General features: G+C 44.5%; 1 protein-coding gene across 2 annotated transcripts in view; it reads left to right on the top strand.

The window, feature by feature from the left end:
- Positions 1-844: 844 nt before the first annotated feature.
- Positions 845-17,921, top strand: part of PLAC8L1 (PLAC8 like 1) — an 85,415-nt gene continuing 68,338 nt past the window's right edge. The window contains exons 1-3 of one of the 2 annotated variants that reach the window (XM_026018469.2): positions 845-966; positions 6,075-6,211; positions 16,796-16,932. In XM_026018469.2, the coding sequence (XP_025874254.2) occupies positions 845-966; positions 6,075-6,211; positions 16,796-16,932 (396 nt within the window). Of the gene's footprint in view, positions 967-6,074; positions 6,212-16,795; positions 16,933-17,921 lie in introns of those variants that run through there. The other variant, XR_012000008.1, reaches the window with a different exon arrangement.

Below are 17,921 nucleotides of genomic sequence, written 5' to 3'. Positions count from 1 at the left end.
TTCTGGAATTCTCCAGAGATCCAGAGTCCGTATGGACTCAGCTTACATGGACAATGGTTATTCACTCCTTAAAGGAATCTTATTGTAAATCTTTTTTTTTTCTTTGCAAAGCTAGTAATCACTTGCTAATTTCTGTTATCCTTACAAAGTTGACTTTTCACGGGTAGCACATTTATTGAACAAATTACTGAATGCTGATTATGTTGCAGACCCTGCGTTAAGCACTTTGAGTTGGAGTGGTAAGCCGGAGAAACACGGCCATGCTTCACGTAGGATGGTCCTTAGAGGTGAGGAGACACAGTTGCCCAGAACCCAGTGAATGAAGGCAATTAGGAAGCTCAGCTGAAGAATCTTGATTTGGGAGGTATTATATAGGCTTTTCTTCACAAACCTGCTCAAATAAATGCTTTGAAGTTTAGAACCCTCCACAGTCATTCTCCGTGGGTCTGATGAGAAGAATATATAGTATAGTCGGCAGCTCCCTCCCGTTGTCTTTCTCATGTAATGCTGATTTATGATTGTAGAACTCTTCCCTCAATTGCAATTTTTTTCCCCTTTCTGGACATTTTGCCAGCATTCCTGGGGTCCGCACCTCCATCAGGCGGGTCCTAGAGGCGTCCTTTGGAGACTCCTAATACCCGGGACATGGACCTAACCAGTTAGATGTGTACGTGCCTTTAAAGAAGTAACATGTCTGTTAGGTCCATGCTATGACCTCAGGTTCCAGAATATCAACGCAACATTCTTTAGAAGAGATACTTCACTTTGGATTGAAACTAAGTTTAGAATCAGCCAGCCTTTTGTCCAAGGGAGGAGAAGAGTCCCAGTGAGGGAACACCTCACTATGAGTTGGTTTGGAAATTACTTCTCTCAATTTCCTGAGGATGTTTCCTTGCTCAACATACACTCGCCTCTGTTGCTTTCACTCATCTCTGAAGATGAACAGCATCTTATTTCCAGTTTGAGGTAGAGAGTTGGGTGATTTTTTTTCCTTTTAACTTTTTCTCTTTGGGTAGCATATCAAATCTCTCTCTCTCTCTCTCTCAAAATCAATCTCTTATGAGGAGCCAGAGAGAAGAAAACCGGGCAAGCGAAGAAAGTCGTTGCTATCATTTTTCAAGGATACTTGAAAAGGGGCAACTCATTATTGGCTCCTTAGGGCCCTGCTTGGCTGGTGAAAGAAGGGCTGGCTTGGGTGAAAGGGTGTCTCTTTATTCTTAACTTTCAATGTTGAATCCTTGACCAGGTGAAACTTGACTTCTGTTTGGCTCCCAGTAATTTCTAGTCCTTTGAAATCAGAACTCAAGGGCTTTGGCTTCAGGTAAGTTTGAAGTAATCAAGGAGGCCTGAGTGGAAGGCAGAATGAACCCTTTTTAGGATTGCAAGTTTAATCAAGGAAGAGGTTTCAGGAACCCACCCTCAGGCGGAAGCACCCCACCGGGTGGGGAATGTGCTTAGGTAGGGGAGATCTGAGCAGAGTGAGGTGAGAAAGGGGGGTGGGCGTGCCTCTCCTCCATCTCCTAGCAGTCTCCTAGCACTGTGCCTCTGGCCTCTCTATCTCTATGGGTGACTAACCTTCTTGGGTCACCTGGGACTGTTCTGAGTTTAGCCCTGAAAGTTCTCTCTCCTGGGAAAACTATTAGTTGTGGGAAAACCGGAGGCTGATGGGTCCCCGGGATTGAAGTTTGGGGTATTTGGGCTGCACAGGTGACACCTGAGAGAGTGCCCCAGGCCTCCTCCCTCTGTTTCTCAGAGTAGGGTAGGAGTGCCCTAGGGGTAAGGGCAGGCTCAGGAGGTCAGAATGACAATAGCCACCTCCACCGGCCTCCTGGAATCCTTAGGCAACTGTGGAGGGTGGGTGTTTTCAACCCAGTTTCAAGGGAGAGAGACCAGAGCTGAGGGCGATGATGTCTCTCGGGTTTCCCAAGGCCAGACAACTAGAAGGCCACGAGTGAATTTTAGTGTGCCTGAGTCTGAAATCTGTCCTCTTTCCACTAAATGAAGAACTCGTTGAATTTGATGGCAAAAAGACAGCTGCTCTGATATAGCAAAGCTCCGTGACCATGCGCCTCCTCCACTGTTCCCAAACTCCGGGTTTTAGTCGTAGAATCAGATTCCCCGGGAGGCCCCAGAGCTAAGAGCTGTACAGGCAGCTGTAGTGGGTGCTTTAGTCTGAGGCCTGTGGCAGCCCCCCAGTTAATGATCCGGTTGGTAAAGGAACTGTGAGGGGCCTGGTGGCGTAGGTGCTCCGTGGAGGGTAGCTGTGCTTGTTACTTTCATTAGGACACCCAAGCTGTAATGTTGAGCTGAATTTTGTTAGCCAGTGCATGTCAATTCAAACATTTTAATATCAAAATCACCAAAGATTTAGGGTATTAGGATAGTAAGATACTTGCTGAATTCAAAGTTAGGCAAGCAAACCCATCTCCCCCCCCCCACCAGGAGAAGCTGATCTCTTTGCTACTTGATTAGAACAGAGGACAGGCTTCCTCACCATCCTAAAAGGCTGAGCCAGGAGCAGAAAGTTCTGTTCTAGGACTGCAAGCTGTAAATGGTCCATTCCAGGGGGAGGTCCAATCCAGGGGCTCAGGCCTCAGAAATTCTACTAAATTCAGAGCTGATTGGAAGCTCTTCCTATAAGGACGGAAACCCCAAGGTGTAAGCAGCACGTTGGGAGGTCCAGGCCCTACACTGGGGGGGTGGGGGGGAGCTTTGAGGCCACTCTCTGCTTTGGTTTCCTCTCACCACCTGAGACCTATGCCCTGGCTGGGTCAGGAGGAAACACAGCGAAGATCAGACCATTTGTAGCTGGGTCCGAGGAGGACTCAAAGATAACAGAGGAGACCCGTGCATTCAACGAATGGTCCAGCTCAGCGGGCAGCCACCGGCCCGCTCGGTGTCGGTGCTGTGCAGGGTTCTGGGGTTAGCAGAGGGGCAGCGTGTGCCCGCTGACCCCAGGAGGTCACAGGGGAGCAGAGGAAGTAAGCGGGCACGCAGGGGGCTTCTTGAGCAGACATTTGACATCTTCACATTGACTCAGTCCGCTTGGGCCCCCGGAAACGAAATATCATAGACAGGGTGGCCTGACGAGCAGAAAGCTGTGTTCTCACCTTTCTGGAGGCTGGAAGTCCAAGATCAGGTGCCCGCGTGGCCGGGTTCCTGTGAGGTCAGTACACGTGGCCTGCAGCCTTCTCGCTGGGTGCTTCTGTGGCCTTTCTGCATGGCAGTTTTAGCAGACCGGGCTCCCACCCCTAGTCCTCACTTAGCCTTCATCATCCCCTAAAAGCCCTGTCTCCAGATTTAGTCACACCAGGGGCTGGGCTTCAACATACGACTTTGGGGGATACACGATTCAGTCTATACCGTGGGCCCTAACCTACACTGTAACAAATGTATTAAAACCAACCCATACCACACGTTATATCCACATTTTTTTTCCTGCTGTACAATAAGTGAAAGGATTTTTATAATTTTGTTTTTGAAATTATTTGGCTATCTGGGATTAATTCATTTTATGATTGGTTCTTATTTCTCAGCAGTCATTCATACTTGGAATTTTTTGCAAAATGAGAATCCTAAATTGTTTTTATTTTTATTTTATTTTATTTTATTTTATTTTATTTTATTTTATTTATTTTATTTTATTATTTTATTTTTTTTCCTAAATTGTTTTTAAATGTAATAAAATATTTGTGAATCTGACGGTTCATGAGATGGACATAATGCTAGATTTTTATGTTTAGTTGAGTATTAACTAACTTTGCAGTCTGCTTTGCAGTTTTTATAGTTTGGAGCCAGTACTTTTTTCCAGACCTCAGATACTGTTGCAGGCTCTTGAACAGCTCGTTAGCCTCTAAGCGTTGTCTATAAATGCCTAAGGGCTAAAGGGGCTGGGGTGCGCAGCTCCACTTGACACTTGTAGATAGGTAGCTCCTGACCCTAACTTCTTCCAGGCTCTCCTACCTTCCAGCTCCTGTCTCATTGGCACTTAAGACTGGCCATGTTCCACCCACTCTCTTCCCCGCCGGCCTCCCTCCCATTCTGTGTTCTTTGCCATCTTTCTTTTTTTCTTTTCTTTTCTTTTCTTTTCTTTTCTTTTCTTTTCTTTTCTTTTCTTTTCTTTTCTTTTTTTCTTTTTTTTTTTTTTAAGATTTTATTTATTTATTCATGGGAGACACAAAGAGAGAGAAGCAGAGACACAGGCAGAGGGAGAAGCAGGTTCCCTGCAGGGGGCCCAATCCCAGGACCCCAGGATTAAGCTTTGAGCCGAAGGCAGCCGCTCAACCTCTGAGCCACGCAGGCGTCCCTCTTTGCCATCTCTCTCTCACGCTGACATCACCACTCACCCCGTGGGAGACTCAGAGGCCGTTGTGGCCATCAGAGGCCTCCATATCCACCTGTGTCAGGTTTCAGGCTGGTGTCAGGACGACTGCCTAGGTATTGCTGGCAACCTTGTTATGAATCCTGATTTCTGTCCCTCTTGTCTGGAGACCTGAGCTGTTGGCCTGGGGTGAGGTGTGGGCATTTTTTTTTTTAACAGTGTTTAATAACAGTGTTTAATAAACAGTGTTTATTGAAAGCACATCAGGTTTGGGAAGGCGTGGACATGGGCAGTATTGGTGGAATGAAAAAGAGATGTGCGTCTGAGTAACGAGAACGCATCCCCCCTTGGGTTTATTGCCCTGATTTAGAGGTTCTCAAAGGGGCCTTCTGCTGTTTCCATGATGCCCGCAGGGTGTTGCCTTAAGGTGCTCAGGAATGTTCCACTCTGGCCTCCAGACCGTGGGTCACAGGTGCTGAGCGCTGGTGACTAGTCCTGTAACAGCAGCTGTTAGAGGAAGACATTCTGCTGTCTCTCGTTTGTCTCACGTCAGAGGCAGGCTTTCTTCACAACAGCAGAGGCAGGGACAAACTGCTAATAAGCCTTGCTCAAAGGGGATAATCATACCGCGTACAGGCTCTCGGTGGTCCCTCCACCATCCCCTCCATCTGGCCCTTCCACAGGCCAGTGCAGCTCCCCCTTCACTGTGGGACTCACCGCAGGTATCCCCACGGTAGGAGCTTGGGCAAAACCCACTTTCGGCCCCAGAAAGAGAAGGAAGTTTTTCCACCTCACTTTTGAAGCCCATCCCCCGGGCCTATATTTCCTACTTCAGAATGAGGGTATAGGATATCTGTTTCCTTCAGAGAGAACGATCTGAAGGTGTATTCTGTGGTCCCCCGAGGACAGCCATGCAGCACTTTGACATTAAGACATCTTCTGGGGCCTGGGTGGCTCCGTGGGGTAAGCATCTGACTCTTGGTTTCCGCTCAGGACCTCAGGGTCGTGAGACCCTGCCCTGCGATGGGCTCCGTGCTCAGTGGGGAGTCTGCTTGAAAGTGTCTCTTTCTTACTCCCTTGCCTTCTGCCCCTCCCCCACCAAAATAAAAAGATAAATCCTTAAACAAACAAACAAAAAGACATCTTCTGAAGTCTTGGTTCAATTAAATGATACTGCGCGTTGCCCTTCCATAGCCTAGCCCCAATTTCCATGTCTGGTCCTTATTGGTCTCTTCAACGAAGGCTCAAAACCTTTGGGGCGTAGCCTCACTCGGGGCAGCTGGTTACATACTCCCTAGGCACAGCAAACTAAGTATATGTCCTTCATTCAACACAATAACCTGATAAAATTACTTATTTTTAATTGTACATTTGAACAAATGGAAATAGGTGTTAAGCAACAGCCAAGGTCAAGCTGCCAGGAAGTGCCATGTTGGCATTTGAATCGAGGCCTCTTGGTTCCAAATTTGTGAATCTAGCTATTAATGAAACTCCAAGGAACACTAAGGAAGTAGGCTGGATTTTATGGTGAATGACAGGATCAGGAATAATCATGCCACTAAGAGAGCTAGGATAAGGTCAGAGGAACAGTAGGACTGGGGCAGATGGCGAGGAGCTTGGGCTATGGGTTAAGAGCCACTAGGCATCATCACTGGGTCCCTCTCTCCTCCGCATCACTCTGTCTTGGCTTAACGGTTATCCTTGTGAACCATCACCTTTGTTTTCAAGTTAGTCACTGTTTTTGACTCTCCAGGAGCCATGGGCCAGCCCAGGCTGTGGTGAAGCAGCCTGTCCGGGGAGCCACTGGCAGGACCACAGTCACAGCGATTGTCCAGACTGGTGGAGACTGGAGCACCGGCCTCTTCAGTGTCTGCAGAGACAAGAGAATCTGTAGGTGTCCCCTCTTCATTTAAGTCCTCCTTGACTCTTTCTTTCCCAAGGCATCCCTGTGTGCAGCAGCTATGTTAGGCATACGGACAGAGATCTAATGGCTTTAGAATAACTGGACTGATCTTCTAGTGACTCACATGCACTCCTTGGTGGGAGACATCTTGCATTTGGGGTAGGGATGCTTTTCTAGAATAAGCAGTGACCTCAAAAATGTTTTAAATGACCAGATCCACCTTTGGCAAAGGTATGTGAGATGGGCTCCCCCATCTGCTGCTGGTGGGAGTACAGAGTGGTATAGCCTTCCTGCTGGATGGCTTAGCAGTACATATAAAAAGAACCTCAAGTGCTACATAGCTTTTGGCCAAGTAATTACATTTGTTTAGGCACTTTGGCTTGGGAAATAAATTATGCACTAAGACTTAGCAACATTAAATTCTGCAGCATTGGTTATTACAGCAACAATCTGGAACAACCCAAAATGTTTGATGGGGGCTCGCCTACAATGAGTTATTATACAGCCATGAAAAGTCATGTTGTCGAACAGCATTTAATGGGATGAAGGATGTTTTGGTACATTTTTAAGTTAAAGAAGCAGACTGTAAAACTAAGCATGTTAGGCACCATTTGGGGGGAAAGGGAAGTATTTTTAAAATATCTGGAAGGATAAAAATACAAATGTTTATGGGATGCCTCCAGATGGTAGGCTAATGAGTAATTTTTATTTTCTTTTTTGCGCATCTCTTTCTAGTGTTTCTATGAGGAATATGTAGGACTCTTATAAAAACAAGGATATCACAAAAAGACGCCCCTTATGTTGACTGAAATATTTTCAGATGTTGTTTCAGCTCTAAAGAGGTATCAATAACACTGTCCTCTAGCTACATGATTTTCCTCTGGGAATGAAGTTCAAAGCACATGGATTCCATTTTTATCGTAGGACATTCTAATGCATCTCTGGTACCACATCAGTGTCCCCTTCCAGGTCCTGCCTTTGCCCGAGGGAGCAGCTCGGCTACAGAGTCTTTCTTGTGTATGCTGGGTGGGTGGGGGAAGGTCTCCTTGTTGGACAAACATTAATCACTAACATTCAAAATCCAGCAGACCCTGTATCTCAATATTTTTGAGCAATATGGCTTTCCCTGCCCTTTGCTGGCTTTTGGGAAGATCTCGATTTGTTCTTGAAGTCTCACAGGACTGATCAGAGATCCCTCTGAGCTGTTACCTGGTCCACGTCCCTATTCAGCGAGGAATCTTGCTGAGGCTAAAGCTCTCCTGCCATGTTTTGGTGCTCTGGCCATCTACACTTGAGCTCTTTACTGTTGGCCTAGGCCTCACAGAGGAGAGACTGCCTAGTACAGAACCCAACCCTCCATCCCTGTCCCTTTGCCCATCTGACGCAGAGCTCAGCAGGTTTCTTCCTGCCTCTGCTATGTGTGTAGACTTCTGATCAGATAATGATGGCAACCATTTTTTGATTCTCTCAGCTTTCTTCCTTGTTCTCTTCCAATTACTCTGACTTTGGTTGTCTCCCAGTGCTGATGTACAAAGAAGACAGACTGGCTGTGTGGAGATGTGGAGACCTAGCATCGAATTGGGAAGACGGCCATTTTCCTTTCCTAGCTTGTAGGTGGGGGTTGGGGTGCCACCAGTGCATTTTCAAGCAGGGCCAAGCCTAGAATATAATGTAGTGAGGAGAACATGTTCGTATCAGAGAAGAGTTTGACTTGAATCTTAGCTCTGCCTCTTATTGGCTATTTGACCTTGAACAAATTCTCTGGGTCTTCATGTTGCCCCCTCTAACATGAGGATAATAAGTGCTCACTTTCCTCAGGGATGGTTGTTAAGATTAAAACGTAATGCTTATAACCCATTCTTAATACTGGCTTGGAACTTAAACTGGATCAGAGTTTTCTGGGTTGCATGCTCTACCCAGTTGAATAGCCCTCTCAAAATTCATGTCCACCTGTAACTTCTGAATGTGATCTTATTTGGAAATAGGGTGTCTGCCATGTAGTCAGGGACTACTAGATTAGGGTGGATCCCTAATCATCCAATGGCTGATGTTCTTGTAAGAGTGGGAAATTTGAACACAAACATTCAGAAGAGAAAGCTATGGGAAGACAGAGGCAGAGATTGGAATAATGCATCCACAAGCCAAAGAATGCCAAGGATTGCCAACATCCACCAAAAGCTTGGAGAGTGGCATGGAACAGACATTCCCTCAAAACTTCTGGAAGGAACTAAGCCTGTCAACATCTTAGTTTCATACTTCTAGCCTCCAGAATTCTCCAGTGAGAGAATATTTTTTTTTTAGTTTTTATTTAAATTTCAGTTAGCTAACATCCAGTGTCATATTAGTTTCAGATGTACAATATAGTGATTCAACACATCCACACAACAGCTGGTGCTCATCATCACAAGTGCACCCCTTAATCCTCATCATCTGTGTCACCCATTCCTCTCCGCTCCCTCCTGTTATTGTCAGATTGTGAAGAGAATAATTTCTACTGCTTAAAGATGCTCAGTTTGTGGTATTTTGTTACGGTGGCTCTAGGAAACTAATACAGAAACTAACACTGGATTTCATCAGAAGGCTTTGGGGTAGCTCACAGAATCAGAAAATCACCTTAAAACTAAGCTTAGAAGGGACAAGCTGCATTATCAGGAGCTAGCTGATGCTCTGATCAACTCCAAACATTTTTATTCTTTTGTTTTTCCCTCCAAGAATTGATGGAGCAGATGGCGTCCACTTTGCCCGGCTTCAGTCATTCCAAAGGATGGTCCTATCGGTACTGCCCTCAGTAGTGAAGGGATAGTCTCTCACAATTATTATTGGGGTGCTGTTATCAGGAAATGCCCAACAAGTACACAACGATGTGCTTAGTGAATCTTAGATATTAATATTATTGTTACTACAAGTTGTTACTATCCTCCAGCGTGTTGAGAGCAGAGTCAGGAGGCATAGACTGGCTGCTGTACCGTGATTTCTACTCAATCCCAAGAGCACCTCATTGGGTAAAGAAACAACCGTCCTCACTGCTCTCAGCCTTAAATGCCGCTTCACTCCTTAGCTCTGTCCCCACCTCCTTGGTGTTCAGACCAACCACACTTGGTCTTCTGAAAATTCCCTGCTTGTCCACTTGAGAGCTCATTCTGGGGACAAGGTGAGAAGGGAGGACATGTGGAGAAATCAATGTTCTTTACATTTTGGCACAACCTGTGGAGAAGGGGCCACAGCCATACAATCCAAAGTGACTGGAATGCTCTGTGTCCCAGTTATTCCCCGGGTGGACCTCCATCGTATGATTGCTCATAGTGTGTCTAAGCTGACTAGCTCAGAGAAGAACTTAGAGGTGACATCACTTTAAACATTCGTTCCTGCATGCTCATTCCCAGGACACAGGTGGACTCAGAGTGCTACAGACCCTGGGCTTTTTTTCTCGTTTAGAAGGGCTACTTTATTCACAAAATATCTTTTTTTTTTTTTTTTTTTTTTTAAGATTTTGTTCAGTTGAGCAAGAGAGAGAGAGCATGAGCAGAGGCAGAGGGAGAAGGAGGCTCCCCGCTGAGCAGGGGCCCCCAATGCAGGGCTCAATCCCAGGACCCTGGGACCATGACTTGAGCCAAAGGCAGATGCTTAACCAACTCAGCCACCTAGGCACCCCTAGCCACAGAATTTGAATTCAAGCAGACCAGTGTGTAAACAGTTGTGACAAACTTGGAAACAAAAAGGAAAGCTGCTTTCCATGACAGATTCCCATCCTGGGACAGTTTCCTGTTACATGTTGAGAATTATTGCCACGATTTGACACCCATTAAACAAAGGTTAAGTGATGAACAGCAGCGATTTCCATTTCTCTTTGACATTTGGCTTCTTCATTTTATTGCAATTCCATTTTTTACACTGCCTCCCTCTTCCCACCTGGGCGCTTTCCCCTGAATTCAGAGGGCGCTGGGATGGGCCAGTGGGTGCTTCTGAGTCCTTTGGAGATGGGGTTGCTGGAAGCTCAGTTGGGAGGATGAAGCCGAGGGGGAATGAGTGGCTGCTAAGTGTTGTCATGGGTTGAAGGTGAAGTATCCCAGCTTTGAGGACATTTGTGACGGTGCCCCAGGGAAGGTTTATGTGTGAGGCATAATCCACTGGGTGTGTAATTTCATATTTACTGAGTTCCTACCTGTGTGGAGACTGTGATGGGTATTACAGACGTTAACAGCAAACGAGGCAGAGAAGTTTTCATAGAGGAGAGAGACAATGAGCAAATAAATCAGTTACCAAGATAATGACAGTTGTGATAAGTTCCATGAAGGAAATAAATAGGGCGTTATGGAAGGCAGCTGTGGGGGAGTGGGGTCAGGGATGGCCTCCTCGGGGAACCAACTTAAGCCAATACCTGGAAGGTGGGAGGAAACCTGCCCCTCAGCCTCCCTGTGGAGGGCACCATAAGCTTCAGGGGTAAAGAGCTTGGTGGGACTGGGAATCATCACATACCCAAGATGCATAGGATGAAGTGGGCCGGGATTGTCTTTGGTTTTCTGGAAGAGGAAGAAGGCATTGAAAAGGCTTCCGATTTGTGTCCCTGAACTATAACCTGGTAAAGCTACACTCTCTCAAATCAGGGACCACTGCTGTGCCCAGCAGAGCGCCTGGTCCATAGGAGGCACTTATAAATAGTTCCTGAACAACCCATCCATGAATGCATTTTAACCTGGATTCTCACTGGATTCTTTCTGTCTTACCCTTCATTGGAAGAGTCATAAATCCTCTGAGTTGGAAGGGGTATTGTGGTCCGCTGGTCTGGCCCCTCCCCTGCTTGTCTAAATCTCCTCTGCACCATGCCTGGCAGGAACCTGGCAGCCTTGGCTTTTGAGCATTTCTCGAAAGGGGGTTTCTCTCCTTTGGAGCCAGCTCAGTGCTTTAAAAAAGAGAGAGAGAGAGAGAGAGAGAGAGAGAGAGAGAGATTTTGAATAGCTTAGCATGCACGGGATGCAAAATTCAAAAGCACCTACGCCTTTGATATATCTGCCATCTGCCCACCCAGTTCCCCCCAAAGGCAACTACTCTTACCTGAGTCCACATGTGGTCTATATGCTTGTGAAGATATAAAATAAATTTAAATGAAAGTAGATTATTCTTATTATAAAACCATCCTGTAATCATCATAAAAAAAGAAAAATACAGAGATGTAGAAAAGAACAAAACCCAGCTGTTGGAGATCATCCTTGTTGTAGTTTGGTACCTCTCCTTCCAGGTTTTCTGCTGTGCCGTGTATATAAATAAATAATTTCTACAAATAGTAGAATTGTAAACACATACTGTTCTGCATCCAATATTTTACATTGCTGCATAGATTCCATCATATGAATTTATCATGATTTATCCAGAAACCCTCATTGGTGCATCTTCCTGTGGTTTCCAGACTTTGTGCCGCTCAAACCAGTGCTCTATGAGTGACTTTGTACAGGTGTCATTTTGCATGTGTGTGAGTTTACCTGTTGGACAATTGCCAAGGAATAAACCTGCTGGTGGAATAGTACATACCATTTTAAATCTCGATAGATGCTGCCAACAGTATCTCCATTTGGAAGTTGTACTAATTTACACTCCCACCCACAATGTATGAGTGCGCCCCATTTCTTTCTTGAGCATCTCTTACTGTTGGATAGTTCTGCCTTTTTGGAATAATTGATCGGCACTGTGCCTCGTTGCAGTTTCCACCCACCTTTCCTCCTTCTGCTCTCTGGAGCTCTGCACTCTGGTTCTGTGTAGGCTTTTTCTTTTGATCTTGACTCCCCTGTGAGTTAGAAGGATGAATAATAAATCACATTCCATGCATGAGGGGGGAGCCCATCTCAGAGGACAGGCCAGGAACAGTTAGGCTGTGGATGCTTACATAACCACCAGGCCTTTGGGTGTAAGAGAAAGAGGCTAAATTTCTGGCTCAAATCCTTTTAGAGCCTGAGCTCCTTAAAATAAAAAATAAATAAATAAATAAATCTGTGTATATGTATATACACAAATAACACATGAATATGTTCACCTTGTAAAAAAAAAAGAAACATTACAGAAAAGGAAATCATGTCTCCTCTTTTTTTATAAAATAAGTCTGGAAGGTTTCCTTACAGATCATTTTCTTGGTGTTTGTATATGTAGCCATTAGTAATAAGTAATATTGTTCTCTAACTCATTAAACAAAGCATAAATAGTATTGTGGTATTTGTATAATTATGCAACTTCATTTTTTGGAAGATTTTATTTATTTACCAGAGAGACAGTGAGCCCAGAGGGTGACGGTAGGAGGGAGAGAATCTCCAGCAGATTTCCTGCTGAGTGTGGAGCCTGACGCGGGGCTCAATCCCACGACCCTGAGATCAGAACCTGAGCCAAAATCAAGAGTCAGACAGATGCTTGACTGACTGAGCCCCCCAGGCACCTCTGCAATTTCTTTTTAACTCAAAATATGTCTTAGAGATTTAACTCTGTTGGTACTTAATCTTTCACTGCATTCTTATTTATTCCGGAATATGATTTACACCATGATGGCTTATTTACACTTGCATCTATTAGTGCACATTAAAGTTTTCAATTTCAAGCTACAAACAATGCTGCAGTGGACACCCCTGTGCTGCCTCGTTGTGTACATGTGTAGATGTTACTGTAGGGTAGATGCTTACAAGTGGGATCACTAAGTTCTGGTGTATCTAAACTTGTCCTAGTTTCACCCAACTTGCCTTCAAAAGGGCTGTGTACCTATTTCTCTATGGTTTCCCCACAATGTAAATATTGAAAAAAACTGGCATTCTTATGGGTTTCCAATTGCCTCAATAGCATCTCCCTGATTACTAATGACTAACTTTTCACAGTTGTTATTGGCCATTTGTGTTTCCTCTTTGGTAAATTACCTGCTCATGTTCTAGCTCCATTTTCTTCTTTTGTTTAATCCTTTACATATTGATTTGTAGGAGTTTGTAACTATGTCGCAAAATTTTCTTCTAGAGATCCTTTAAGACAGTGTTCCATCGTCCCACTTTTGCCCATTCCTATTGAGGTATGAGCTGAGAATTTTTATCCCACTCATTCCATCGCGTAGTGACATCTGACAAAAAAGAACTTTCCTAAAGTTGTGTGATGTGAGAGTGTCTCACAGGAATAAATGCAGAGTAGTGGCAGTGAGGATACTGTCTCAGAGCACACAAATCCACAGCTGCTGTGACATACTAAATACATAAAACACGAGAACATATGGTGTTGTGTAGTAGTTAAGACTTTGGGGCCAGACTACCTGAGTTAAAATCTCACCTCTACTCCTTCCCAATAAATGTATCCCTCTGGCTATCTGTGCTCCTCCATTAAAATGGATGCAGTAAGAGTATCTGTATCAAAAGATTGTTGTGAGAATTAAGTGGGCTAATGTAATGTATTTTTAGCAGGGCTTGGCACATGGTGAAGTCTAATGTTAGCTATTACATAATAAGAATTTAGCTTTCATAGTGATTTTTTTTAAATTTTTATTTATTTATGATAGTCACAGAGAGAGAGAGAGAGAGAGAGAGGCAGAGACATAGGCAGAGGGAGAAGCAGGCTCCATGCACCGGGAGCCTGATGTGGGATTCGATCCTGGGTCTCCAGGATCGTGCCCTGGGCCAAAGGCAGGCGCCAAACCGCTGCGCCACCCAGGGATCCCTGATTTTTGTTTTTTAAATCACATTTGACTTCATCTGACTTCTGTCCCAGGGTAACTGAACGTGTGTTCTGTTGTGTTGCCTTCAGCATCTAGAACTGCATCCTAATGAACATTTAGATAACACGGTTATCTGATGGAAAGGATTAAAAATAAGAATAACAGCACGTGCTTTTTAAAAAGGTATGCAACTCATAAAGATGAGATACAGGAGTTCCAAAGCACAAAACAATGTCTTTACAATATGCTTACTGAGAGGATGGTGGGCATTTGTCCCTGCCGATGATGGTGCTACAGCTCAGGCAATTGTGAAAACACAACTTATTATTCACTTAGCTTGCCAGCTTTATAATTATGCAGCTTTTGATTAATTTATTTGCAGGCATTTGCACTATTTCATAATCCATGCATAAAATGAGATTTGATTGACCTTTTTTTTTATATGCCATGATTTCCAAGTCTCCCAATTCAGGACTGCCTATAGTATGACTACTGGGAACTCGCAGGAAGTCTACTGGGCCATCTGTCCTCCAGCTGTTCACACCAGTGGTTGCTGCAAGGTGGTGGGGAGGGGCTGGCTTCTGATCTGGCTGAGGGTAATGATTTTTTTTAAATGTGGGGCAAAACATCTCAGATTGACTGAAAGCTAAATTCAGAGTTTGCTTTGGGTGAAGGGATGCCTACAGTACATGATTTAGCAAATTATCTCACGACTCCTGAATGGAAGAAATAGATGTTATTTTCCTCAAAGATGGGCTGCTCCTTGTCCTCCTCCACATGGAGTCCTCTTGCCCTTTGTGTGTGTGCTACCTAACTCCCTCACAGCGACAGTTAAGTCCAGAGCCCTGGAACATCTTCTGGGGGTGGGGGGGTGTCTAAGATAAAATAGCATTCCTAGCATTTTGCTTTTTTGTCATTGAAATTGGAAGTGGGTCTTCGCACTCCCCACCATTTGGGGAGGGAGGGAAGGAGGGGTAGCAGAGACAGGCCTTTGACAGGAAGTTCTGGTATGCTAATGACACGGTATTTTGAGCCTTTCTGTCTGGTGCACTAAAAGGCTGTGATCATTACCATTTCATTCTCACTGAAATGGCTAAAATAGAATGCGCTGACCATAGCAAATGTTAGTGAGGCTGTGGAACAACTAGAAGTCTCATCCATTGCTGGTGGGATTGTTAAATGGTGCATCTATTTTGGAGAACAGTTTATTTCGTGTCAGGTTAAACATAAATCTACTTCATGACCCAGCAATTCACCTAGGAATCCACATAAAGGAAATGAAAACTGTACACGAATGTTCATAGTACTTGTTCACCACAGCAGAAAATGGAATAGCCAGTGAGAGTATGGAGAAACAGTCTGCTCTGTATTCATATGTTGGAATAGCACTCAGCAGCAATAAAGAACGTACTACAGATTCACAGAACAACAAAGATGAGCCTCAGGAAACAAAGTTGAATAAAAGAAGCTGGATATAAAAGTAAACATGGTTCCATTCATATGAAGTCCAAGGAGATGATAAAACTTATCTATGGGAAGAGGAGTCAGAGCAGTGGTTGCCTCGGGAGTGGGGATGGGAAGATTGGGGTCATCCGGGAAGGGGCATGAGGGACTCTGAGGACAGCGCTCTACTTCTCTGGTTGCTTGGGTGAGAACGTGATTGTCACAACTCACCCAACAGAGCACTTACGATCTGTTCATTTTCTCATATCTAAATTATATCTGAGGGATCCCTGGGTGGCGCAGCGGTTTGGCGCCTGTCTTGGCCCAGGGCGCGATCCTGGAGACGGGGATCGAATCCCACGTTGGGCTCCCGGTGCATTGGAGCCTGCTTCTCCCTCTGCTTATGTCTCTGCCTCTCTCTCTCTCTCTGTGTGACTATCATAAATTAAAAAAAAATTAAATTATATCTGCATAACATCTATTGCATATGTGCTTTAAAGGTCATGGTTAGCTTTTTGGTATTTATTATTTCATTTTTTTTGCTGTTTTATAGTGCAAATTCTGCATTCTTCAAGATCATCCTCATCTGGATTGCTAGGCGTCATAACACTTTAACTGTATATGAGGAATTCTTAACGCGCTCTGTTGATAGTTTTCAGTGGATCCTTGGACCCCACAAAATTGAAGGCACAATTTTGCATGTTTGTATACTTTTCTTTTCCCTTGAAGAGTAATTTCATGGCTACCACCATATTCTCAAAAGGGTCTGTGACCCAAAACATATTTAAAACAGAACTTGTGTGTTAGATGGTTCAGGCAGAATGTGTAGGAAACAGTATCAGGAGTTAAAGATCAACGAATGAATAAATGACGAACTGTTTCCAGTTGCTGTTCTAGGAACCAAGCCTCCAATAGTTTACTGATTAAAACTGGCAGATGCCAGTGGCTCCATGAAACTAGCAAAAATTAGAGTAACCTTCTGGCCTGAGCAATAGAACACAGTCCTGAGGAGACTAGCGGGCAGAACCAGTGCAACATGAAAGAGCTTTCAGTCCCATTTATAGAAAAAGATGCCTGCTATTCAAAAGTATCATATCCTGGGTCTATTTTAAATATTGAAAATAGATGAACATAATAGAAGCCACAGTGACGACTCAACTGTAAAAAATTATTTAATGCTTTTCTCTTGACAGGAAAAAACAATTACCGTCGTGAATGCTAACAGAATTGTGTCAGGTTCGGCTTTGCCAGTGTTTAACAAAAGAGGACAATTTTGATGTGGCTCAGTTACGGCAATTTTCATATGCTGCGTTTTGACAATTGGTTATTCATTGTCAGTCCTTGATTGCAGGGAGACAGCGTAGCGTCGGGTCAACGGCATAGGGCTGTGAATGCTCTTGGAGACGGGAGGCTGCTCTGAGCACATGAGAGCCGTGGCTTTCTTTTGTGTGGTTATCGACAGGTTTCTGTGGCCTGTTTTGTCCAATATGCCTTGAGTGTGACATCGCCAGGCATCACGGAGAGTGCCTTTGTTGGCCATTGTTACCTGGGTCCACCTTTGCGCTGAGAATTGGCACCAGAGAGAGACATAAAATACGGGTAAGTTTGAACGTGTAAATGAACTTGGATCTATGTAAACCTAAATGTCTTTCAAACCTGTGATTTAAAAAAAAAAAAAAGTCTGGGCCAGGATGCTTGAAAACACCACACTTAGTGGAAGACTTTGGGAGAGGGAAGGGAAGAAATCTCTGATTTCATTCGTATGAGCCAAAAGGCTACATCGTGTGGGGTGTTTCCTGGGGCGCCTATTCGAATGCTGGTTATTGGTCAGTGGGCTACTTCTGTCTCTCTGTCTCTCCCTGCCCCCTGAGATGATGATGGGTAGAACTGCACCAAACTTAGAGGGTGTTCTTGGGGTGGTCTGATGTAAGATACAGATGATGTGGCACATGCAGAGCTCACTCTGGGGGTTCCCTGGAGGGAGCTTCAAAGAGCCAGTCACTTTCCAGCGCAGCTGAGCCTGGGGGACAATGAGAGCCCGAGTACAGACAGGTCACACATATCAAGATGACGAGAGTCAAAAATAAACAAGGCACCTCCTTATATATTCATGTGGAATGATCCCTACTACATACATATTTCAGTGGACCCTTGGACCACTGAGATAGATCAATACAAAAATATATGTAAGTATCTATATTTATTTGAAATATCTTTATTTATTCACAAAGAGACAGAGAGGCAGAGGCAGAGAGAGAGGCAGACTCCCTGCAGAGCAGGAATCCCAAGTGGGACTTGATCCCAAGACCCTGGGATCATGACCTGAACCGAAGGCAGACACTTAACTGACTAAGCCACCCAGGCGCCCCCTAAAATAGATTTTTAAGTGAAAAAAAAAAAAAGTACAAGACACAGAAATATGCAACTATTTGCATAGAAGGACTATATATACACTTGCGTAGACATAGAATTTATCTGGAAGTGTATATAAAGAGCTGCCAATGACGGTTGCCCCCAGACAAGTGAAGTGGGTGGCTGGGTACAGCCATGGGAAGAGGGATGTACTTTTTACTTCCCGGGCCTCCTTG

This window comes from Vulpes vulpes, chromosome 2 (genome assembly GCF_048418805.1).
Source record: "Vulpes vulpes isolate BD-2025 chromosome 2, VulVul3, whole genome shotgun sequence".
In the NCBI taxonomy this organism is placed as follows: Eukaryota; Metazoa; Chordata; class Mammalia; order Carnivora; family Canidae; genus Vulpes; species Vulpes vulpes.
The sequence above is the reverse complement of the archived record's forward strand: the minus strand, read 5'-3'. Positions and strand labels throughout refer to the sequence as shown.